Genomic DNA, 27,050 nt, shown 5'->3' on the forward strand with positions numbered 1-27,050 from the left:
AAGCAAGAAAGCTTTGGAATTAATGTGCTAAACTGAATACATACTTTTTAAAAAGTTGTATTAAATGGGATTCAATTTCATGTGTAATCCTCACACTTATTTTTTAATATGAAAATGTCTGAATTTGTTGGATTTGCAAAATCAAGAATAACAAAAAAAAATTTAATTAGACTGTACAATGGTGTCATAACATAAATGTATTTAAATGGTATGGATTCAACCATGTAGATTTGATAGAGGGAGTTGCAGAAAGGGAAAAAGGGACAGGGAAAAGAGAGAGACAGAGACAGAACTATATAAATAGTTCAGATTGATTCAATCTATTCAGTTAATATATGCCCCAGAATAAGTCCAAAGCTTCTTAAACTGTGGGTAACTGAATATGGAGGTTGCAAAATATTTGGCAACAGTAATTGGTTTCTGAATACAACAACCAAAAATTAATTCAAAATCAAATGTGTAATGAATCCAAGGTACTTCTGGCAGTATTTGCTTGTGTTGCATCCCTGACTTCACTGCAGCCTTGGTTCTGAATGTTTATATGCACAAACACTGCCAGAAAAATGTTGGCAAAAATTTGAGAAGGAGGAGCATAACAATTTCTCAGGGGAAAAGAGGTCACGAGTGATAAAAGTTTACCAAATTGGAAATTTCCTGCCTCCTACCAAGCTAGATGATATAATGGAGAGATCATTGAGTCTTAGAGTTATGAAGTCCTAAGTTCAAATTTGATCTTAGACATTTACTGCGTAACTCTGGGCAAGTCACTTTTTCTGTTTGCTTCAGTTTTCCCAACTGTAAAATGGGAAGCACCTACCTCCTAAAGTTTTTTGTTAAAAAGCAACAGTGCTTAGTTTAGTAGCTGGTACATAGGAGATACTTAATACATGTTTATTTTTTTCCTTCCTTCCTAAGTTTTCATCTGTTTTTGTTCTGATTTATTTGAGCCATATTGGTTCCAACATTTATCCTGATCAATAATTTATGTAGATGTAATGAAAAATAAAATTTACATTCAGCGTTTTTCACAAACACTACCTCTAATCCGTTTGCTCTCTGATACAGATTGCCTTCTTTTAAAGTGATGTTAGACCCTTTGCAATCATGACTTTTAAAATGCTGTACTATATTTTATGGTCAATTTAGTGGATTACCAAAAGTAATTCTGATAATATGGAATTTTTAACATAATGTGCTTATTTATGTTAAAATTTAAACCTCATACATTAAAAGCATACATTTTCTCCATCCCTCAAAATGATGCCTTTTAAAAAGAAGGGAACAAGAATTTATTAAAACACTAAGTGCTCATTTGACCAAAATTTAGTGATGGAAAGAACTATATATACCAGCAAGTGCATCCACCCTCATAATACAGGAGGAAATTGAGGCACAGAGTGGTGACTTGTCTAGGATCATGAAATTAATAAGACAAGAATTTCTTGCCTAAATTTTTGATAAATTTATATTAAACTTCCTAAATAGTAGCTTGGGCACCTAGATTATGCAATGGATAGAGAGCCAGGGCTGGAGTCAGGAAGACTCCTCTTTGTGAGTTCAGAATCAGCCTCAGGTACTTCTTACCTGGGTGAACCTGGGTCATTTAACCTTGTTTACCTCAGTTTCCTCATCTGTAAAATAAGCTGGAGAAGGAAATGGCAAACCATTCCAGTAGCTCTACCAAGAAAATGCTAAAAGGGGTTAAGAAGAATTGTACACATCTGAAAGAACTGAACAATAACAAACACTAACCCTTAGGTGATTAATTTCAACTTTCTTCATCTTTAATGAAAAGACTTAAGAAGCAAACACACATCATTTCTGTCAGGGCAACATGTGATTTAGATAAGGTAAAAAGAAATAATAAAGCCTGGCAAATCAAATATAATGATCCACATCCTTATTCACTATCCCAAAGATAGTGGGTATAAAGAAGAAATAAGATTAACAGTGGAGAAAATTTCAAGATAAAATGATCAAAAAAGATATCAGAAATAAAATCCAGGTCCCCATATTTCTATAAACTAACATGCAACATATGATAGAAAAGAGAGGTGAACTAATGATTCTGATAAAAATAGACAGATTTCCCTGACAACACAGCAATGAAATATATGATTGAAATGTAGCTGTGTTAGGGTAAACTTCATTCAGGAGGAAGAGAACAGATGTGAGGCAGGAGGTGAGAGAGAAAATGTGGATTTTCATTTGGGAAAAAAAAAATGCAAAATAAAAAAATAATCCAGGTGAGGAAATCCAAGAAGCAAAGATAAAATGCATAACAGAAAGCTTTTGATTGAGAATCAACAAAAGTAAAAACAGAAGTGGCATTGTTTTTGAGATACAATGAAGACTATGAAAAAGATGAGAAATTAGAAAAAGGTGCCACAAGTTGTTACTTTCTCTTGCATCACAACATTGATATCCATTTGATCAATGAATGTTTTTTTGAGAACTAATAGGGCATACTACTAAAAAGAATTAGAACATTTTTTCATATACTATGCTGGTTAAAAAAAGGGAGGAGTGAGGGATAAAAGGCAAAAAAAAAAAAAAAAAGACATTTCATAGGATCAAAATTTTAGAGAAAGAAGGGACCATAGAGGTGACTGCCCAGGATTAAAAAAGTCAAAATGGGAAAACAAGTTTTCCTGATTCATAGTCCAGAACTCTATTTACTATATTATCCTGACTCTTACGAATCATTTCTTTAAACCTTTTGAAATCTGTTTTCCCAAAATTTAGGATGCATGTAAAATTGTGCTTTACCACAAGATTTAAGATGGAGTGATCTTTTATCTTTGGATCCATTGCATCTAGAACAGTGCCTGACATAAGACTTAATGAATTTTTGCTGAATTGAATTCCCAAGACAAAAATTCTATAGACAGTCAACACAGGAAAGATGAATAAAAAGGACAGGATAAATTCCATTATGGTCATGTTGAGATACCAATTGTGGGATAACCAGATCTAGAATTGGAGCTCAGGAGAAAGATTAGAACTGGATATACAAATGACTATTAAATATAAGGGAACAAGACAAAAATTACCAAGACAGATGATGTAGAGAAAAGCTTCTTAAATTATGGGTTGCATGTGATCTCACATGAGGTTAAATATGTTAAAATATATGTTAAATCTAATATATGTATACATATTTATACAGTTATCTTGCTGCACAAGAAAAATCAGATCAAGAAGGAAAAAAATGCAAGCAAACAACAACAGAGAAAGTGAGAATGCTATGTTGTGGTCTATACTCAGTAAGGACAAGGAAATTTAACAATTAAGAAATTATTGGTAAAATTGGAGACAAAATTTTCAATTGCATCCTGAAATACAATAGCCAGACCACAAGTTGAGTAAATATGAAAAAGATACAGTTTAGAAAAGAAGATACTGATAAATATGGAAATATGTTTAGAAGTACTGGACATGTTTAATCTATATTGGATTGCTTGCTGTCCAAAGGAGTAAAGGAGAAGAGTAGCACTAAAGGGGAATGTAAAGGACTGAAACTCTTCAAAGGTAGGCTAGAATCAGACAACAGAGCACTTAAGGCTAATTATCTATTAGACAATGAGTCTATTAGCATATATTTGGAAAAATGGCCCTTCTTACTGTTCTATGAGGACTCAATGTTTGGCTTATACAGATAATTATAGGCAAGGATTTGAGGGTGGGGTGAGATAAGCCAGACTTATGGAGGCAGGAAGAGGAGGAGAAAGGTGGAGATTCTGGACTCCAGAATCCAGAAGAGATCTTTGGCTAAACTCCTGGCAATTTGCCTGCTTCTCCCCTTAAAGACCAAAGACTTTTATTTATCCTGACTCTGGCTGATCCTGAGGCCTCCAGGGAGCTAGCCCAGACATTACAGGGGAAGGAAAAAAATTTAGAACACAAGGTTTTGCAGAGGTAAATAGTGAAAACTATCTTTGCATGTTTTTGGAAAAATAAAAAGATGCTTTTCCTAGTTTATTGGCAGAAAGAGGCCAAATTGGACAAAAACCTTAGGAAAAGGCAAGGAAAAGTTTTGTGTTTTTTTTCAATTGTTTTTTTGGGGGCAGTTGCATGCATGCATGTGTGTGTGTGTGTGTCTGTGTCTGTGTTTTAAATAGAGAGAGAGAAAAGGACAGATAGGAAAGAGTAGAGAGAGACTAAGGATTAGGAAAGAGGAAAGAATGATTAGGGAAGATGAACAAGGGGAATGCCAGGAAATTTGGGGTCAAAACTATAAGAGGCTAGCCATCACCATAATAAGGGCCACTCTTTAATAGAGACTAGAGTAAAGAATGAGAGGATGAAAGATGATATCAAAGAATTCTGATATGTAGAATAGAAGAAAAAAGGAAGTTCAGGGTGAAATGACCACCATTTTTTCAGTGAAGTATAAGACAATGTCTTCTGTTTAAAGAAAGGAAAAGTATAGTGAGAAGCTTAGGAAGAAAGTAAATAATAGTTATTTGGGTTTTTTTGAAATAGAAGTGAAATCAAGGTAACTACATCAGTGTTATGATGGCCAAACCTCATAACAAGATCACTGCTTAGGTTGAAACTTGATATAATTCAATTTAACTCATTTGTTCCTATTGAGTTGGAGTAGAAAGTATGTTGGGAGTAGATTCTTTTCTGATATTGTTATATAGGCAGAGATATCAATATTGGAAAAAAACCTGAGAAAACAGAAAAGCAGAAATAGTGATTTCTATAATAAATCTCCTAAGAGTATTCAAGAAATAGCTTACCTATAGTGTATTCATCTACCATTCAGAAAATTTACTTCTCATTCTTAAATTTTATTGCTATAGATAATTTCACAGAGGCCTAGAGAGACTTACATGAACTGATGCTAAGTGAAGTGAGCAGAACCAGATCATTGTACACAGCACAGCAAGATTATACGATGATCAATTCTGATGGACTTGGCTCTTTTCAACAATGAGATGATTCAGGCTGGTTCCAATGGTCTTGTGATGAAGAAAGCCATCTACACCCAAAGAGAGAGGACTGTGGGAGCTGAGTGTAGATCACAACATAGCATTTTCACTCTTTTTGTTGTTGTTTGCTTGCACTTTGTTTTCTTTCTCATTTTTTTTCCTTTTTGATCTGATTTTTCTTGTGCAGCATGATAATTGTGGAAATATGTATAGAAGAATTGCATATGTTTAACATATATTGGATTATTTGCCATCTAGGGGAGAGGGAAAGGGGAAAAGAGGGGAAAAAAATTGGAACACAAGGTTTTGCAAGAGTGAATGATGAAAATTATCCATGCATATGTTTTGAAAATAAAAAGCTTTAATAAAAACAAGAAAGAAAAAATTCTTTAAAAATTTATTTTATTTAAAAATAAAAAAATAAGATTTATTGCCATAATATCTTAACTAAATCTAAAAAATAAACATGAATGATCCTGGGGGAAAAAGGAAATTAAATACAGAAAGAATAATGTGTCACAGTGCTCATCAACAACTGGTCAAAGAATGACTTTTGTAAACTCAATGGGCATAATACTAAAAAGAAAAAGAATGTTTTAATGCCTTCTTATATTGATCAAAAATGAGGAAAGAGAACAAGAGGTAGAAAAGAAAAATAGGAAGCAGGACAGTCAACAAATACTTTTTAAGCACTTATTATATACCTGACACTATCCATGTCCTAAATTATCTAATTCTAATGATGAAGAAGACACATAAAAAGAAAACTAAGAAGTAGCAGGGTATGCTAGATAAGATTAGTGAATAAAAAATGACAGCATAATTGCTAATGTAAAGAGAATACTTAACCACTCCTATCTAGTAAAGTAATAAGCATATTCACAGGTAAATCTAATACAACTTAGAATATGAGAGGTGTTCAGAAAGGATCCAAAAGGGAAGATTAGAGAACTGGAGGGGAGAGAAGGGAGAAGTAGTAGTGAAAATTTCAAAAAATGTGTCTGTACAAATATATAGAAAAAGAGACAGAATCAAATCAAGAAATAGTTAGTGTACATAGGAATAGACCAAAATAAAAATGAAAAACTAAGTTCAAACTATCTGATGGAGGATTTTAAAAACAAGGATGAGGAGCTTACTTACATTTTGTCCTGTAAGCACTACAGTGTCACTGACAGTTGGAGAAAGGAGGATGGCATCATTGTACCTACAGATTATAATTACTTTGACCAGACTTTGAAAGATGAGAGCAAAAAGAGTAGCAGCAGTTCATGTTCAGAGAGAAAAATCAATTCAATTGGAAACATACACATTTGAGGTACCAGTAGTACATAAATGAAGAGATGTCTAATAGAAATACTAGAGAGCAAAAGTTCAGAAGACAGAGCAGGATTTACAATAAAAATTTGTATGTCTTGGGTTATATTTGCATGTCTGTGGGAGAATTTGGGAAAGGAGAAGATCTGAGGGCAAAGGGCAAAATCTTGGCATATGACCAAACTCAAGAAATGAAAAAAAGATCCAATAAGAATATTGAAAAGCACTGGATTGAGATGGACATAAAGAGGAAAATATGTTTAGAACAACATCAAGTAAACTAAGGGAGGGAAAAATTTCAAGAAGGGAGGTGTTCAACATAACAAGTGAAGTAGTAAGGCTGAGGAAGATGAAATGCAAGAAGCCACATGAGGTAGGAAAAAGGGAGTGCCTGAAAGACATCATCAGGTATCAGTTCACATAGAATTCATGGACAACAAGTAAAAGGAGCATTATAGGACCATTGTAAAATATCAGTTTCTTGACTGGGACCTGAAGATAGTACACACATCATCATAAAGAGTTCAAGACCTTTCTGCTTCAGTTCAAAAAAATTCACATATATTAACTTTTTAAGAACTGTGAAAAAGCCCATCTGTTTAATGAGACTTTTGTCGGGTGAATGGGGGAGGACCAGCAGAAAAGAGAACAAAGATTTAAGAACTACAAAATAAATATTAAAGAATATATTTGGCTTTATCCAAATACCTGGTGACATATTTTCAAAGAAAAGAAGATGACAATGTTATATGTTCCTTGACTTAACTTCAAATGCAGAAATGTATTATAAAAAAGCAACACTGCTGACTTCTAAATCCTTAATTTGAAGCTAAATCCTGAACAATACTCCTATTGTTTTGTTTTCTAATATTTCTAGGTACTGCCAAAAGAAACTGATTATATAAGCTGAACCCATTCTCCTAATTCAAGTACTAAGATCAAATTGATGATCTGTTTTTTTCATCTATATTTTATTAAATTTTCTGTTCAAAACACTGATTAATTTTCCTTTCATCACATATAATGTTGAACACAAATCATCTTAACCTAGGAAATTTTTTTCTATTTCTTTCATATGTTTTAGTTTGAGTTAGTTGAGTTAGTTTAGTGAGTTTAGTTGAGTTGAAGTGAAAAGGATATTGGGAGCAGATTCTTTTCTAATATTGTTATATGGGCAAAGACGTCAATGTTGGAAAATAACCTGGAAAAACATTAAAGCAGAAATAGTGATTTCTATAATAAAGCTCCTAAAAACTTGTTAACAAGAGTACTCAGGGAATAGCTTACCTATAGTATTTTTATCTATCATTTAGAAAATTCACTTCTCATTCTTAAAATATATTGCTATAATACCTTAATTAAATCTCAAAATAAACATGAATGATCTTAGGGGAAAAAGCAACTAAATACAGCAAGAATAATGTGCCACAATACTCATCAACAACAGTCCAAAGTTCCGGGCTAGAACTCTGAACTTGAAACAAAGGATTCTTATAAGGTTCTAAGTCAGTGGAATTGAGAGAGACAATAGTTATCTAATTTAGCATGGTTCAGTATGATAGATTTAATCCTAAAGGGAGATGTTATGGGGCAGAACTTGAAACAAGGTACTAAGTGAAATTGAGGAGACAATGGTTAAATCTAGTTTAGCATTGATTTAATCCTTCAACAAATAATGGTTTCCTAGTGATGATTGGTTTGTTCTCAATGTGGAGCTTATAAACTAGAAGCCTCACCCAGGGAGATTCAGGACCAGCAGACAGAAGGCTAGAGACTGAAGGCTGGAGCACAAGCCCATCTCACACCACCTTAGTGGCAAGCTCTCCTCCTTGGCTTCTCCACTGAAACCAAGACTCAGGAAGACCTCCAGAAAAACTAGCTGAGCCCCAAGTGAAGGAGATAGGACTTTGAAAGAGATAATAGGATTTGGACTTTAACACCTGGCTGCATTTGTGGTGATTACAGTAAAGTGTAACTTTTTTTTACTGTGTACAGTAAAACTAAAAGGAAGGCTGCCTCCAGAGACCCCAAGAAAACCTCAACAGAGAACAGTACATTTTAGAGAGAACACTGCACAAAGAGTGACTTTTTGTGAACTTAATGAATGTAATACTAAAAAGAAAAAATATATTCATTAAAATCTCTTTATCTTATCTCCTTGATTAGTATCTTGATAATCTCCTTATCTTGATATACCCTTATACTAATTAAAAATAGCTGTAAGACTTGACATCTAGGGGAGAGAATAGGGAGAAGGAAGGAAAATATGCAAGGTTTTGCAAGGTTCAATGCTGAAAAATTATCCATGCATATGTTATAAAGCTTTAATTTTTAAAAAGTTTTTTTTAAAAAATGGCAATAAGAGATAAACAAGAAGATAGGAAGCAGGTATCCAGATAGTCAACAAACATTTTTTAAACACTTATGTGTCCAAAACTATCCTTATCCTAAAGTGGCTAATTCTAATGATAAGAAGACAGGTAAAAGAAAACTAAGGAGCGAAGAGTAGGGGAAAAGAGGAAACTGGGCACAGAGACATGACAGAAAAGGTCTGAAGTGCAGAGTAGAGAGGAATGAAGCAACACTTGTCATCCTCTTTAAATGGAGCTTCTGAATTAAGATATCCAATCAAAAGGGAGCGGTCACTGGAACAAAAAGTGCTACCAATGCGTGACTCTACTCATGGGATCATAGAGGAAGAACTGGAAGGGACTTTGGAGGCACTAAATCTAAGGTCTTCATTTTATAAAGTTAAGCTCAGAATGGCTAAAGGATATGCCCATGTCCCACAGCTAGTTAGTATCTGAGGTTGGATCTATTACCACAGGGCCTCTCAATGTTTTGTAACATCACATGATAGGATAAACATCTCAAAAGAAAGTGAGACAAAAATGAGATGGATAAGAGAAGGAAAATGAAGTAAGGCAGGGTAAGAAGAAATGTTTTCCATAAAAATCTCAAAATTTAGATTACATGATTAATACATTTGAAAGGATATTAAATTCCTAAGAGATCAGGGAATCACAGCTACAATCACAATCACAGCAGTGATTTCCTATCAAAAGCCTAAAAAGAAATGAAAGCTCACCTCCTTTCATTATGCCCTACCTCCTATTCTAAACTCCATACCTGAGCATTTGGCAGTTCTTTGTAGTCTCTTTGTAGTCGTAAGAAATAGGAGACTGGGGCTAAGATACAGAAACAGAAGGTTTCTCATCATTATACCAAGCCACTTGAAGCAAAAATCTCAACTGATGTTTAATAAAGAATTGGAATATGGCTAAGAGAGAAAAGAGATACTTAAGAATAAAAGGCATCTATGTGAAAGAGAGATTCAAGGGATACAAAAAACAGAAGTAGAACAATGGGTTTAAGAGTTGGAACTTTAAGAGTCAGGAACTTCAGAGAGCAGCTAATCTACCCACTGTATTTTATGATTATAGGGAATTATGAGGGTGAGAAGAAAAGAAGTAGAAGGGTCTACTATAGACAGCCTTCTCAAGAAGATTAGCCACAACGGACAGAAGAGATGTAGGATGGTAGTCAAAATGGATACATGATTTTCTCAACCACTTTCATTGAATATCATGTGTGTAGGAGTGAAGGCAGAGGAACATGAGAGTAAGTCAAGGCTAAGACTTGGCAAGGCATAACTGCTGATATGTTAAGGGAGATGGGGGTGGGGAAAAAAGGATAATTGATCACTAAGGGATTCACAAAAGAATCAAGATGGGGAAGGAGGAGAGAATGGCTACTAATCTCAGATGAGGGCCTGGGAGCAATCTAAGAAGTCAAGGAATTAGAAATCGGGCGTGGATAAAGAGAAGGATTTGGTATGGGAAGTAGAGAGATGAAAGTCAATAGATTGTCTTCAAATATAGAATTTCAGAGTTCTTATGCATGGAAATGGAACAGGAGGGATAGAAGAAGAAGGATAGAAAGGAAATCAGGAGGATATAGGAAATTAATGTCTCTTAGAATTTGAACTAATTTCTTCTTTCTTTCACTGAGGCAATTGGGGTTAAGTGACTTGCCGAGGGTCACACAGTTAGAAGTGTTGTGTCTAAGGCCAGATTTGAATTCAGGTCTTCCTGACTTCAGGGCTGCTGCTCTATCCACTGCACCATCTAGCTGCCCCTGATTTCTTTTTTATTTCATTCTTGACATAGTAAACAATGTGATCACACCCCAGTAAGTCAGTCTCTGAATTTACAAATGAAGTGAGGAGTGAACAGGGAGAGTAGAACTCAGATGAGGTAGGGACTTTGAGAAAGGTATGGAAAAGCAAATTTCAAATTCCATTTTGTTGAACAATGTACCATTTTATTCCTGAGATCAGAGATTCTTAACCTGGAACCCAGGAACTTAGGTGATGGGGGAAAAAAAATGCTTCTTTATTTTCACTAATCATTTTCTATTATTTTTTAAATTAATCATAATTTACCACTACTTTCAATTATTTTAAAGCATTATTCTGAGAAGAGGTCCATAAGCTTCAAAAGATTGTCAAAGAGATCTGTGACATGACTTAATTGAGACATATGAGGGATTAAAATCTGCTTTATTATTCCCTCTTCCCCGACAAACTCAGAAGTGGGCAGACAAGAGGGCATACTTCTACTTATCAGAAAAGCACTATATTCATAGCACTGTCAAGGCTGGGCTGGTCACTCAAGCAGACCACCACCTGGTGGAAAACTCAGATACTGCATTTTACAGAAGACAGCACATTAGTTGCAGTACCACATATCTAAAGAAATTCCAGCCCACTGGTATTTTTTAAAAAAAAAAAAGAAGAAATACTTAGCAAGACAATATTTGAGCCTCAATTCAAATTTGACTGTGAATTTGACATTAGATTCAGTATACCTGACAACCTATTAGGACATGTTATGGAAAGAGTTCTAAACTAAAAGACCTTTAGAGTTTTTTTTAGTCCAAAGCCCTCATTTTATAGATGCAGAACCAGAATATCACAGAAACTAAAGCTACTTGCCTGCGGTCACATAGGAATTAAATCACAGGGATGGGATTCAAATTTAGGTCCAGTGACAACTTCCATGACATTTCTATTATATCACACTGCCTCCTATTTCAGCTTTTAGTTTATCATTGTGACATGAGATTTTAATATCGACTATTATATATTGTCACAAATGCTAACATAGAATAACTAACAAAAATCTAGGTGGAATTTGTCCAATTCAGCTTAATCTGCAAGCCATTTCTATTCTTAATTATAACTAGTTTTTAAAGTAAAATGACTATGAAGAAAAATGAGCCAAGATAATCAGGAAAGAAAATATTTAAATTCAAAACTAACAATTTATAAATACCTTGACTGTTTTGTCTCTAATTTACTGTAATTTCCTCAAAGACAGGGAATGTGTCCAGTATGTCTTTTACATTTCTTCCAAGCACTCACTATTGGGCTAAAAGTAAACCAGGTATTTCATGATATTAACAACTATCAAAATGTCCTTAACCACAATTATAAACTCCTGCTTAATGTTCACTATAGTCGGCAATACAGAGATTCAACTCCAAAAGTTTTTGATGCATTCTCAAGAGGTGCCAGATTACCTGGAGTTTCAACTATCCTGCTGTTAAATTCTTTGGGAGGTGAAAAAAGGAATGTTGTTCTCTTGTTTACTAGTGGAAATTTAAATATAGTGTTCAATCTTCTGAATCATAGACTAGTAAAGCAATTATCCTGAAGCAGAGATCATAGGGAGATTATAGCAAGGTTTACTACCCATGCTGGGGTTTTTCCTAATGATCACAAATACTGTGGAGCACACTACAAAGAAAATGCTTAAAATGCTTATAGGACTCTCCTCGGGAATTCTGACTTTTTGTTTTTATTTCCCATTATGTAGAAACTGTCCTATTTATAGATTGGCTGCATCCATCTGAAAATAGATTGATGGATCCCACCTGAACACAGAAGAACATTTAGCACAATTACATTCAAAGCCATGAAAATTGTTGCATAAACATCCTCCAAACAAGGCCTCATAAGTATGACCTAGCTTTGTGTATTTTCTCTGGAAAACTAATCAGTATTTGGAACCTAAAAGTCTCACCAATATTCCCTAATGGGTTTCTTTTTTTTTTCTGAGGCTGGGGTTAAGTGACTTGCCCAGGGTCACACAACTAGGAAGTGTTAAGTGTCTGAGACCAGATTTGAACTCGGGTCCTCCTGAATTCAAGGCTGGTGCTCTATCCACTGCGCCACTTAGCTGCCCCCCCTAATGGGTTTCAATTTTTAAATAAAAAATTCCTATTAATAAAATGTCTTCTTTTCAAAGTGTGTTGATATTTCATTTGTTTTTAAATGGATGCTATTTTCCATTGAACAAAGCTCCCCAGAGAAGTTAGAAGCAGAGAAGCTAGTATGCAAAATGGTTAATTTCTATTTTTGAACCTTATTTCAATAATATTCTATCATGATTTCCAATTTTTCCTAGTCCATTTGAAAAACCACTACAATAGAATTAAACATGTAAAGAATATTTTAGACAAGAGACAAGGCATTGACACTGATAAGAATAATTTCATAAGGAAATTTAACCAATGTAAATGAATTGCCATAAGGAAGAAAGCAAGAGAGGCCAGAAAATACCTCAGCCAATAAACAGCTGCCCAAAGATGACTACCAAGTTAGAAAATAAACTCATTTATAAAATCTCACAAAGACGGATAATTAGGAGTCATATAGTCTTAGAAATAGAAAGAAGCAATAAGACAAGATATTCAACTATGCAAAGTAATGACATTTAAAGACAAATGTGGAAGGAAAACAATAAACAGAAATAAAATGGAAAAAATTGCTAGAACCATAAACTTGAAACCTACAAAACAGGTAAAATGATACGAAAAAAGACAAGACTGGAAAAGTAGCTGGATTGGACAAAGTATATAGACAAGATCTATACTGAAGGTGATACAACAGTGAGGGTATTGAAGAATCCCTACAGGTGGTATTGATGTAAACTGTGTCCCCCCCATCTTTGGGGGGTGGGGTGGATCTAGGTTAGAGAAACCATAAAATCTCAACCTCTCCTGGCCACAGGGAGGGCCACACCCCCACAGCAATCTCCATCTACATTCAATTGGAGATCTTGGCCTGGGGCATAATCATCACCCTTTACTGAATTGAAAATTCATCCCTAAATTCATCTGGAGATCACTCCCTAGCTTCAGGCCATAAAAACCCAATATAATCAAAAGCGGAGCCCCAAACCTTTGCTAAAAATTCTAACAGGATTTGGCCCACTGAGAAGTTATTTCTTCTCAGTGTAATAAACCTATTTTTTGCCACAAACCTCACAGAATGGGGACTGTGAATTCTCTTGCAAGAACCTAAGACACTAGCCCAGGGATCTCCCACTCTCATTTCTCATACCTTAATAGTATGCAAAAGTATGGGGAAAAAAATCTGACATTTTATTTATTTCTCTTTTAAAAAAAGTCAAATAATTTAAGCAATTTAAGCAAAATCTTTATGAGTAATTTACATAGAAAATTAGGAAAAACCTGATAAGAGAATAAGTAGGAACACTAAGACTATCAGGATTACTACACCACAATGGACCACATCTTGATCATTTCACAACTATCTGAAAAATGTAGAGAATACAAGATCCCATAGTACTTATTGTTTGTTGGTAAGAAAAAAGCATCTGGTTCAATAAATATGCCACCTTACAAACTTTCTTTTCACAAAATGTTTCCTATCCAGTTATTTAAGTTTCACTCAAAGATAAAAGAAGAGAAAAATACCTGTCTTCTGATCATAAAGAGTAGGAAAGGCCTAAAAAAGGGAGACATAAGCTCACTAAACAGACGTGCCATATAATCAAGAGTATCAGCATAGAATGCAAATAAAAGGAGCTCCTATTAGCTTCACAGATGGTTAAGTTCTCTAAATATGGATGACAACGTATGATTATATCAACTACAATAATTCAGAGTAATTTGGCATGACTATCAATATAGTAAGGGTCAAGCTGATAAAGAATGTTGTCCAAATTACATCATACATTTGGATAAAGAATTATGATCTATTTGTTTATATATTTAGGACAGATAGTACAAATATATAAAGAAGCAGGATCAGAATTGAGCAAAAAAGGACAAAAGTAGAATGCAAAACCCATTTAATGATCCCACAATTTCCTTCAATAAAAGCAAAGGCCCATATTTAATACTAATATTCAACTAATGTTCCTATATCAATGGATCAAAAAAGTATTTTTAAATATCCATTATGCATCATGTTAGACAAACAAAATACAAAACAATAAAACAATCCCAACTCTTAAGGAGTTTATAGTATGCTAATGAAGAAAAGAACAAGTATATTCAAAATATAAGGAAAATAAACTAAACGAATAGAGTCATAAAATCCAACACAGTTTGCAAAGGAAAATATTAGCAATTGAAGAGAAGAAGAAAGACTTCAGGAAGAAAATGCTACTAGAACTGAATTTAAAAGAAAGGAATTGTATGAGATGTAAATGAGGAGAAAGTACATTCCAGGGAGAAAGGAAAATAAGTGAAAAAGAATGGAAACAGAAGATAGAATGTTTTAAGTGAGGAACAAAGGTCAGTCTAGCTGGACAAATCTCAGAGTGCATAAAGGGATATAAATCATGTGAAATGAAACGAAAAAGAGGTTGATAGCTTGTGGTAAACGGCTTTAAAAGCTATACAGGAATTTTTATTTTATCCTGTGGCAAATTTATTAAGTAAGGGAGTGTCATTTAGTCTGTATCCCTTTGTTGTGGCAAAAAAAAGTGGAAATTGAGGGGATGCCTATCAATGGGCTAAACAAGATGTGGTAAATGATTTTAATGGATACTAATATGCCATAAGAAGTGATGAGCAGTATAGTTTCCAAAAAATCTAGAAAGACTTACATGAACTGATGCAAAGTTAAGTTAGCAGAACCAGAAGAACATTGTAGACATTAACAGCAATATTATAGGATGATCAGCTATGAATGACTTAGCTATTCTCAAATGAGATAGTTCCAAAGGATTCATAATGAAAAATACTATCCACTTTCAGAGAAAGAATTGATGGAGTCTGAATGCAGATCAAACCATATGGTTTTTCACTTTCTTGAATTTTTTTTTCATTTTTTTCCCTTTGAGTATGTGTCTTATTTCATAACATGACTAATATAATATGTCTTGCATGATTAAACGTATATAAATCTATATCAAATTGCTTACTGTCTCAGGAAAGAGAGAGAAGATGGAAGGAGAGAAAAAACTGGAACTCAAAAGTTTTTGAAAATGAATATTAATGAACTAATGCCAAGTGAAGTGAGTAGAACCAAGAGAACACTAAACAGCAACAAAAAGATTATGTGATGATCAGTTGTAATGGAATTGGCTTTTTTCAACAATGAGGTGATTCAAGCCAGTTTCAACATATTTGTGATGGATGTGATCTGCATCCAGAAAGAGGGCTTTGGGGACTGAGTATGGATCATTCCATAGTGTTTTCACCTTTTCTGTTGTTGTTGTTTGCTTGCTTGTTTTTTTCTTTCTCATTTTTTTTCTTTTTGATCTGATTTTTCTTGTACAGAATGATAAATGTGTTTAGGAGGACTACACATGTTTAACCTATTTTGGATTATTTGTTATCTAGAGGAAGGTTAAATGGGAAGGAAGAGAGAAAAATTTGGAACACAAGGTTTGTAAGGGTGAATGTTAAAAACGATCTTTGCATGTACCTTGAAAAGTAAAAATCTATTACTAGAAAAAGAAAATGAATGTTAAAAATTGTCTTTACATATAATTAGGCAATTTTTTCTTAATGTAAGAAAGTGTCATGATCAAATTTGACATTAAAAAAAGCATTTTGGTAGCAGTGTAGAGGAACAAATGAGTTGGGAGAGCCCTCTAAGTAAACAAAAAAATCTAGGCAACAGGTGATGGAAATTTGAAAAAAAACTCTGAGTTCTGAGAATGAGTCACATGTGAGATATGTTTGTCAACTGGTTGGTTGTTTAGGGTAAATGAGATTGAGGAATGGAGGATAATGCTAGTTGATGAACTTATGAAAACTTGAAGAATTTCAACAGAAATAAAGTACTTTGAAAGAAGGGTAGATTTGAGGAAAAAAGATAAAGAGCTGTTTTGGATATGTTGAGATTAAAATGTATAAAAGATATCCAGTCAAAAGTATCTAATAGACAATTAGTAATTTAGGATTAAAGCTTAAGGGAGGAAGTTATGCCAGATATAGAGATTTGGTGATTATCTGTATAGAGAGATGATAAAAAAATCTAGAAGAACTAGTAAGGTCATCAAGTGAGAGTGCAAGCTTGGAGAAGTTCAGAATACATTCTTGTATTGGCATGATAGTTAAATAGCTAGCTTTTGATAGAACAAAAGAAATGACTGAGGAATCATTAGACAGGTAAGAGAAGATTAAAAGGATTAGGAGTATAAAAATATAGCAGACAGAACAAGAAGGATGAGTATAAAGAAAAATATCAGATTTTACAATTAAGAAAGCAATGATACCTTGGAGACAGCAATTTCAGTTAAATAATGAAGTTAGAAGCCAAATTACAAAGGGTGAGGAATGAATATGAGAAAAAAAAGTGGAAACAATGAGAACAAATAGTTTTTTTTCAAGGATTCTTGCTAAGAAAGGGAGTAAAGCTGTAAAATGATAACCTGCTGGAAATTATGAACATTTTTTTAAGACTGAAAAAATTTGAAGTTAAAAAAAAAAAGGAGTCAGTAAATAGGGAGAGGTTAAGACTTGGGGAGGAGAGATATAATCTGACTGAAAGAAAGAAGATAAGATGGAGGGTACATAGAGGGGTTGGTTTTGGCAGTAAGAAAGAACACAGAAGAGAAATGAAAAGATGTCATTGCAACATAAAATAAGCTTTGAGGGGAAAAAAAAGAGTAAAAATGATAGATCAAAGAAGTCTACAATAAGAAACAGATGATGGGTTGGTCATATGATAAGGACAAGGAATGACATTTGGACAGCAAGAGTGTGTCTCTAGTATCTTCATGAAGTCAAATAAAGGCAAGGAAGACTTCCAGCACACTAAATGGACAACATATGAAAACTTCATGGAAGGAAATGGACAAGAGTCACAAAGGGGAGGTATGGGTGGGATGCAATCTGCATCATGGGAGGAAATTCCCAAATCAAAGAAATACTAGTAAATATGAAAGTAATTATCAAGGAATTACTTTAGCATGTTATTTTGTTAACTAAGAACAAGCAACAATATAGAAAATAGAACATTAATCAATAATGAAGAAACATAACTCTTGAAAAGTTAAAACTATTATTTTGTAGATGATATAGTATGATGTGAATCCCAAGTAAAAAGCCAAATACAAGGGTGTTTCTTCAAACCTAAGAATCACTGTGCTTCAAAATGGTTTCAATGCCATGCTTTCTCAGTGTACTGTACATTTTCATTGAGTAACAAAAATACATTTCTATGAAGAAAAAACAAACCTAATAATCATAAATTCAAGGAAGTAATTTGTATCCAAGGTTATAGGCAAGACATGCAGTGATCCACAGAGGAAGAGGGAGGGAGGGAGGGAGGAAAGAAGAGAGGAAGGAATGGAGGAAGGGAGGGAGGAAGGGAGGAAAGAAGAGAGGAAGGATTGGAGGAAGGGAGGGAGGAAGGGAGGAAAGAAGAGAGGAAGGAAGGGAGCAAGGGAGGGAGAAAAGGAGAGAGGAAGGAAAGGAGGGAAGGAGGGAAAGAGGAAGGGAGGAAAGGAGGGAGGGAAGAAAGGAGGGAAAGGAGGGAAGGAGGGAGGAAAGGAAGGAGGAAGGAAGTGAAATTTAGCAATGACAGTGGGATTTCAAAGGAAACCAGAAGTAAAAATATTTGACTTCATAAGTTGTCTTTATCTCCCCTATACTAACTACAAATCCACCAAATTTCAATTTGTAATTCTCTGAAATTTCCATATATACAAAGTAGGTATTTCATAAATGATTATGAATAAATAAATACAATATAAAGGAAAATATGGAACTTCCATGGAGAAGGAAAGGTGCATGTTACCTTCTGTTAATATTATATTCAAAAATTATTTTCAAAAATAAGGAATTATAAATTTTTATTTGGAAAGCTGTAGTCATTTACAAATGGCTCAACTCCTCATGCATATTGCAATTATCTCATGTACAATACTTAAGCAGCATTAATACAATCTGGTAATATAATACTACTCAATTTATAGAGACATCTAAAGAAAGATTTTTTTTTTTTTTAAATTCATGTTGGATTACTCCTTCTTAGCATATGAGCCCTGGGTGGAATTAAGAAAAACATCCAGAAAAATGAAGACTTAATGAATAGAGGGAAAGGTCAACATCTTCACTCTACTATGAGATAATTTAGTTTTATTTTAGGTTTTAGAAGTTATATATCTCATCATCTTGATTTATGACATCATTTTGTATTCAAAAAAGACACAAATTTTTTGAATGGCCCTGATTTTACCAATAGGGGCTTTATCTTTACAGTAAGGCCGGTAAAAAAGATAGAAATGAGTCAGGATAAACAAAAAGAAAAAGTTTTCAGGGTCTTTCTAACCAAGTTGCATTATGAGCACATTTGCACTTTCAAACACTCCCTATGAATTCTCATTGGTAGCTGGGTCACTCTATGATTATTTAACCACAAACACAGCTATTCAAAAGCAAACAAGTCCAAATTTTACTCACAGCTACTGAATCTTATCAGGTCTAAATAATGGAACAGAGCCAACCCCTGCTGCCTACAGGCAGAATCAGAAGCCCAGTGTACTCAATATTCAGTAAACCATGCCAAAACTCCAACTGTTCAGACTGGGGCAATAAGCTTCCCTTGAGCAGGAAGCCACTGACAAATTGTAAACAGAGAGCCTGGGACAGAACTCTGACAAAAGCTTGAGTACTGTCTTCATATCCATCATTTATGCTATAAATCTTTTTTTTTTTTAAATCAACAGTAGGAATTTTAAAGAGTTAATGCTACACATTAATTATGGACGTCATTAAAAAAAGTATGGGCATACTGACATACAACACATTTATTTAATTCACGCTTTCAACTAACATACACTCTTTGAGGCTTATGCTAGTTACTATGTCACAAATTCCCAGTGAATATTAATTCAACTTATTCAGCATCTCTCAAAGCAGTTAAAAATTAACATTAAACACACATATCATGTTCTCAGCTTCCCATATTTAACAAGGCTTTTCTTTAGATAATGATGGAGCATAAAGAATATTAATCATCACTGAGATTAATTGTTGTAATAGGAAGTGGCAACAAAGAAATCATTTCTAGCATAAATTCAGTAACACTTCTGATAAATTCAGCTTTTGCAAAAGTAAGATTTCTGGGTACTTTCCAATATAAAATACAAAACAATTATTTCACCTGCCTAATCCAGGCAGAAAACTCACATTATTAAATTTAATTTATAGTATGAAATTAAGTATATTAAGAAAGATGATGAAGGAAATGTGAGGCTTTCATTGAATAATTCATAATAATAACAAAAAAAAACCCACTTCTAATTAATGTACTCCTACAGAACAAAAATCATGTTTGGAGACATCTTGGTGTTATCAAAGAAAAAAATTAACTTACTAAAATCTAAAATCTGTTCCTTAAATTTTCAAACAATAGAAGAAGAAATCTCCCTTCCTTCCTCTACAGATATTTCTGCTTTATAGCAGAAATTTTATAATTTGCTTTCTGACCAACTCATATTCAATCTTTGTTAAATACCTTGAATATTTCAGTCTGCCACAGAATCTTTAATTTTATTAATAAGGACATTCTCAACATCTATTCAAATTATATTCTATCCATACTTTGTTACCCTTGATGATTCTTATCATTTGTCTTTTACAGATCAGTCCAATAAGCTGGAAGTCTTGAAATCTTATTACATTTTATCGAATACTGTATCTTCAATGCATCACTTTCACTTAGACTTAGGCCATCTCACCTTTTCCAGTCAAACATTTACTCATTGACATACAGTGAAAGTACTTTTTCAACATTAGTCATCACTGGAAATATACATGCAACCATCATGTGTCTCTCCATAGCTCTCTGGGTCACTCACAAATTTGATTCCTTGAGATTATGATTTTCAGAAAGTCGGTCACATAGTATACTCAAGAGAACAGTTAAGTTAAAAAAAAAAAAGTCTTGAAAAGTCAAGAGTATCATTCAAATTTCTCAAATGCAATTTAGCCTAATTCCTTCTGTTCAACTGTGAATTTAGCTCATTGTCTATCTTCAGTACTGGTCCCAAATAAATAAATTGATGAAAACTAATTTACTGATGGATTTCTCTCCATAAAGTTAACATCTCATCTAATAATTAAGGTGATGGTGTTTTTTATTTAATTTTTTTTCACTTAGAAGTTAAAATAATTTTTAAGGTTTTTTTTTGTTTTTGTCTTTTTAAATTTTGGGGTCTAAATTCTCTCCTTACCTTCCTCCCATCCCTACTCAAGAAGGTAAACAATTTGACATGGATCATATACGTACAATGATAAAAGCATATGTCGTATTATGAAAGAAAACATGAGATTCCCCCCCCCAAAAAAAAACCAAGATATATAAAGAAAGTTTTTCATAAATACTCTTTGTTCACATTCAGTCTCCATCAATTCTTTCTCTGAAAAAAAGAGAGCATTTTCATCATGAGTCCTTTGGAATTACCTTAGACCATAACATTGCTGAGAGTAGCTACATTACTTACAATTGATCATCATTGTGTACAATGTTCTCCTGATTCTAATCATTTTACTTTGTGTTAGTTCATATAAGACTTTCCAGGTTTTTTGAAACGTTCCTTCTCAACATTTCTTATAGCATAATAGTCTTGAAATGGGTTAATGATATTTATTGATAAATCACAATCATATATCACAACTTATTCAGCCATTCCCTAACTGATAGGTATTCTCTCCATTTCCAAGTCTTTCCTATCACAGAAAGAGCTATTTTTTAAAAATTGGTTTTTTTTAACATATAGATGACTTTTCTCTTAAAAAAAAAATCTTTTTAGGATACAAACATAGTAATGCTATTTCTAAGTAAAAAGATTTTATAAGCCTTTGGAGATAATCCCAAATATTTCTTCACAATGGTTGGATCAGTTCACAACCCCAACAAATGCATCAGTGTCCCTAATTTTTCCATATATCCAACATTTATTATTTGCCTTTTATATCATGTTAACCAATCTTAAAAGTGAGAAATGGCATCTCAGAGTTTTAATTTACATTTCTCTAATCATTAATAATTCAGATATTTTTTATATGGCTATAGTTTTGATTTCTTCTGAAAACTATTGATGCTCTTTAACCATTTCTCAATGGGGCAAAGATGTATTTTTATATAATAGAGAAACCTGCTTTAACAAATTCCAAGTTTTATGCTTCCCTTCTAATTTTGCTGCATTAATTTTGTTTGTGCAAAAATTTTAATTTAATATAATCAAAATCATCCATTTTACTTTGCATCAAGGTATCTATCTCATGATCATAAATTCTTTACTTATCTTTAGAACTGAAAGATAAGCTATTCCACATTCCCCTAATTTGCTGATGGCATCATTTTTATGTTTAAATCATATATTCATTTTGACCTTATCTTAGTATACAGTGTAAGATAATGCTCTGTACCTAGTTTCTGCCAAATGACTTTCCAGTTTTCCAGCAATTTCTACTGTGAAATATGTACATAATCTATTCCACTGGTCCACCACATTATTTCTTCCTTTTTTTTTTTCCATGCTAAGGCAATTGGGGTTAAGTGACTTGCCCTGGGTCACACGGCTAGGAAGTGTTAAGTGTCTGAGACCAGATTTGACCTCAGGTCCTCCTGACTTCAGGGCTGATGCTCTATCTACTGTACCACCTAGCTGCCCCACACCTCTATATTTCTTAGCCAGTAATGGATTGTTTTAATAATTACCTCTCTGTCAAACAATTTGATCTGGTATGGCTAGGCCACCTTCATTCACATTTTTTTTCATTGATTCCCTTAATATTCTTTTTTTTTTTTGAGGCTGGTGTTAAGTGCCCAGGGTCACACAGCTAGGAAGATTCCCTTAATATTCTTGACCTTTTAATTCTCTTAGATAAAAATTTGTTGTTTTATTTATTTCTAACTCTATAAAGTAACTTTTTAGTAATATGATTGGCATGGTATTGAAAATGTAAATTAACTTAGATAGAATTGCTATTTTCATTATATTGGTTCAGCCTATGCATGAGTAATTAGTATTTTCCAATTATTTAAATATGGTCTTAATTATATGAAAATTGTTTTGTAATTGTATTCATTTACTTCCTGGATTTGTCTTGGTAGGTAGATTTTCAAGTATTTTTTTGTGGTATGCAGTTACTTTAAATGGAATTCCTCTATGTTTTCCTATAGAATGTGGGAAACACCCAGAAATTTTGATGACTTATATAAGTTTATTTTACATCTTGCAACTTTGCTTTAGTTAAAAATTATTTCAACTAGTTTTTTAGTTGATTCTCTAAAATTCTCTAAGTGTACTAATATACCATCTGCAAAGAGCAATAGTTTTTGTTTTCCTGTTGCCAATTCTCATTTTTCTTCTCTTATTGCTACAATTAACTTTTCTAGTACAGTATTGAATAATAGTGGTAATAATGGACTTCCTTGCTTCATATCTGATCTTATTGAGAAAGCTTGTAGCTTATTCTTATTAGAGATCATGTTTGATGAGAACAAAAGAAAACATACAAGAAAGCAAAAGAAAGACAGCAAGTATTCTATTATTACATGTTTCTTTGAAATGAAAATGTATTGTAACACATTCTAAATATTCTCTTATGTATACCTCTTATGTATAGATCTATATACATGATAATCTTTTTTTTTCTTTTTCTGTTTTATTTGGATTTTGCACTTAAGTTTTAAATTCAAATTTATGTAGAAGTTCTTACCTAATCCCTACCAATGTTATGGGCCAGAACAGTTGTGGCAAGCTCTCTTCCTTCACTTCTCCACTGAAACCAAGAGCCGGAAGGCCTCCAGAAAAACTAGCAGAGCCCCAAGTGAAGGAGACAAGATACCAATATTTATTTCTTTCCTTTGAGAATTCTTTCCATAATCATGAAAGAGGAAAAAGGACTCACGTGTGCAAAAATGTATGTAGTAACCCTTTTCCAGTGGCAAGGAAATGGAAATTGAGAATGCATGGATAAGTTATGGTATATGAATGTAATGGAATATTATTGTTCTATAAGAAATGACCAGCAGGATAATTTCAGAAAAGTCTGGGAAGACTTCTATGAACTGAAGTGCAGAATCAAGAGAACACAGGCTACAATAACAACAAACTTATATGATGATCAATTGTGTTGGACTTGATTCTTTTCAACAATGAAGCAATTTCAGTTGACTTAGTATGGAAAATCTTATTTATATACAAAGAGAATTAGGGAGACTAAATATAGATCAAAGCACAGTATTTTCATCTTTTGGGGTTTTTTTTGTTTTGTTTTGTTTTTTGGGTTTTTGTTCTTGTGGCTTTTTTCTCTTTTGGATCTGATTTTCTTGTATAGTATGACAAACATGGAAATATGTTTAAAAGAATGGCATATGCTTAACCTATATCAGATTTCTTGCTGTCTTGAAGATGAGAGAGGGAAAAGAGAGAAAGAGAAAAAAATTTGAAATACAAAGTTTTACAAAGGTGAATTCTGGAAACTATCTTGGCATGCAATTTCAAAAATAAAATACTATTAAATATAAAAGAGATTGTCTTCTTTTTACACTCTATAAATTTTGTATGCACATATAAATGTTCATTTATATGTTTTCACCATTAGGATGTAGGCTTTTGTGATACAATGTGCTGAAGAAACATGAGTAAATTGATTTTTTTTTAATTTAATAAAAAAATTTTTTAATTCTTGCATGAAAATAACAAAGAGTGAAATGAGCATAATCAAGAGAATGTTGTATACAGTAGCAGCAATATTATTAACAGCAATATTGTTTGAAGAATAACTGAGAATGAGTAGTTATTCTTTTTTTATTTATTAATTTTATAATTATAACATTTTTTGACAGTACATATGCATAGGTAATTTTTTACATTATCCCTTGTACTCTGAATTATTTCCCCCTCCTTCCCTCCACCCCCTCCCCTAGATGGCAGGCATTCCCATACATATTAAATATCTTATAGTATATACTAGGTACAATATATATGTGCAGAACTGAATTTTGTTGTTGTTGTTGTTGCAAAGGAAGAATTGGATTTGGAAGGTAAAAATAACTTGGGGAGAAAAACAAAAAATGCTAACAGTTTATACTCATTTAACAGTGTTCCTTTTCTGGGTGTAGATGATTCTGTCCATCATTGATCAATTGGAATTGGGTTAGCTCTTCTCTATGTTGAAGATATCCACTTCCATTAGAATACATCCTCATACAGTATCATTGTTGAAGTGTATGATGATCTCCTAGTTCTGCTCATTTCACTCAGCATCAGTTGATGTAAGTTTCTCCAAACCTCTCTGTATTCATCCTGTTGGTCATTTCTTACAGAATAATAATATTCCATAACATTCATATACCACAATTTACCCAACCATTCTCCAATTGATGGGCATCCATTCATTTTCCAGTTTCTAGCCACTACAAAAAGGGCTGCCACAAACATTTTGGCACATACAGGTCCCTTTCCCTTCTTTAGTAATTCCTTGGGATATAAGCCCAGTAGTAGCACTGCTAGATCAAAGTGTATACACAGTTTGATAACTTTTGGGGCATAATTCCAGATGGCTCTCCAGATGAGTAGTTATTCTGAGTATTATAAACACTCAGATCAACTGCAAAAGATCTATGAAGGAATATGTTATTCACCTCCAGAGAAAGACTAATAAATAGAAATGTTGTTTTATGTGTAAATGTTCATTTGTACATGTATGTGTACATATCTGAATATATGCATGTGTCCCTATACATACATGCCCATAATATACTCACATTTACATGTCTATACGTGTGTGTGTGTGTGTGTGTGTGTGTGTGTGTGTGTGTGTGTGTGTGTGAGTGAAATGGTGGCCTTTTCTGGTATAGGATAAAGAAGAAGGGAGGGAAACAGATCAGGAACTTAACATGTAACCTAAAATATAAATAAATAAGAGACTGATCTTGAAAAAAAAATTTTTAAACAAATGAATAATTTTAAAGAGTTATGAATATATTATCTTGCCACATAGAAATACAAACAGTTTAACCTTGGTGAATTTCATATATTTTCTCCTTCTTGGTTTTTTTTTTTTTTTTAATTTTCTTAAGGAACATTTGGAGGTCAAAATTTTTTTTCACTGTTTGTCTTTTTATTAGGAATGAATGAATTCCTCTATTTCCTTAAATGTCCAATTTTTCCCCTGAAAGATGATATTCAGTTTTCTTGGGTAGTTGATTCTTGGTTGTAATTCTAACTCTTTTGCCTTTCAGAATATCCTATCTTAAGCCCTTTGGTTTTTCTTTTTTTTTTTTTTTTTTTTTTTCTTCCAAACTTTTTTTTATTTTATATATATATATATATATATATATTTTATAATATTATCCCTTGTATTCATTTTTCCAAATTACCCCCCCTCCCTCTATTCCCTCCCCCCGACGACAGGCAATACCATACATTTTACATGTGTTACAATATAGTCTAAGTACAATACATGTGTGTGAATATCATTTTCTTGTTGCACAATAAACATTAGAATCCGAAGGTACATGCAACCTGAAGCCCTTTGGTTTTTCAATGTGGAAACTGTGAAACTCTGATTAAGGAATTTATGAACTGTTTCTTTTTGGCTGCTTGCAATATTTTATCTGTGATATTTGAACTCTGGAGTATTTTAATATTTTTTGTTCCTCCTTCACAAACCTGACTTTCTTTTCAGAATTTTCTTCCATCACTTTCACTTCTTTTTCCCATTTTTTTCTTAGTCTTATGTCATTTTTTAAAATTCTCTTTGAGCTCTTCCAGGAATTCTTTGGGGGTAAGGACAGAGGTTGTAACCAATTCACATTTGTCTTTGATGCTTGGCATGTGGCTATTTTTGCTTCATTGCCTTCTTCTGAGTTTGTGTCTTGAACTTCTCTGTCACCAGAGAAACTTTCTATAGTCAAATTCTTTTTTTTTTTTTTTCTGGTTCTTTATTTGATTTTCTATGCTATTTATCGACTTACAACTTTATGTCAAAATTGTACTAGAAAGGCTTCATATTCCTGAAAGTGCATCAGCCTGGTTTGTTTGATAGGGAAGAGATGTAAAGAACATTAGTGAAAAAAATAAATGATAAAGAGAAGTTTGTTTGCTGGCATAAGAGCAGGGATTTCAAGACATAGAGAACAATGGGAAAACTGAGCAGAAATGGGACTGAGGAAGAGTAGCTATGATTAGAATAGGAAAGAAGTTCTTAAAGAGAAAAAAAAGTGAACATTCCTACCATTTAATTTAATCATTAATAAAAATTTATTATTAGGCAATGACAATTTTGCCTAGATCCCTAGACAAAAGCTGGAAATACAAAGACAAAAGGATCTACCCTCAAAGAGCTTACAAACCAACAGTAGCAACAATACCACACACACACACACACACACACACACACACACACACACACACAAGAATATAAGGAACATACAAAATGAACATAAAGTAATTCTGGAGGGGATTACATAACAGCTGGTAAGAAAAGTAAGGTTTCATG

At 33.2% G+C, this 27,050-nt stretch overlaps 1 protein-coding gene across 4 annotated transcripts in view; it reads right to left on the reverse strand.

The window, feature by feature from the left end:
- The window catches only part of SNX29 (sorting nexin 29), a 653,362-nt gene that overhangs the window by 392,208 nt on the left and 234,104 nt on the right, over positions 1–27,050 (reverse strand). Inside the window, exon 15 of one of the 4 annotated variants that reach the window (XM_074280589.1) lies at positions 20,766–20,953. The exons of the other annotated variants lie outside the window; for them this stretch is intronic. Within the exon in view, the coding sequence (XP_074136690.1) occupies positions 20,781–20,953 (173 nt within the window). The 3' untranslated portion in view covers positions 20,766–20,780. Of the gene's footprint in view, positions 1–20,765; positions 20,954–27,050 lie in introns of those variants that run through there. 4 annotated transcript variants of the gene reach the window in all.

This window comes from Sminthopsis crassicaudata, chromosome 1 (assembly GCF_048593235.1).
Source record: "Sminthopsis crassicaudata isolate SCR6 chromosome 1, ASM4859323v1, whole genome shotgun sequence".
NCBI lineage: Eukaryota > Metazoa > Chordata > Mammalia > Dasyuromorphia > Dasyuridae > Sminthopsis > Sminthopsis crassicaudata.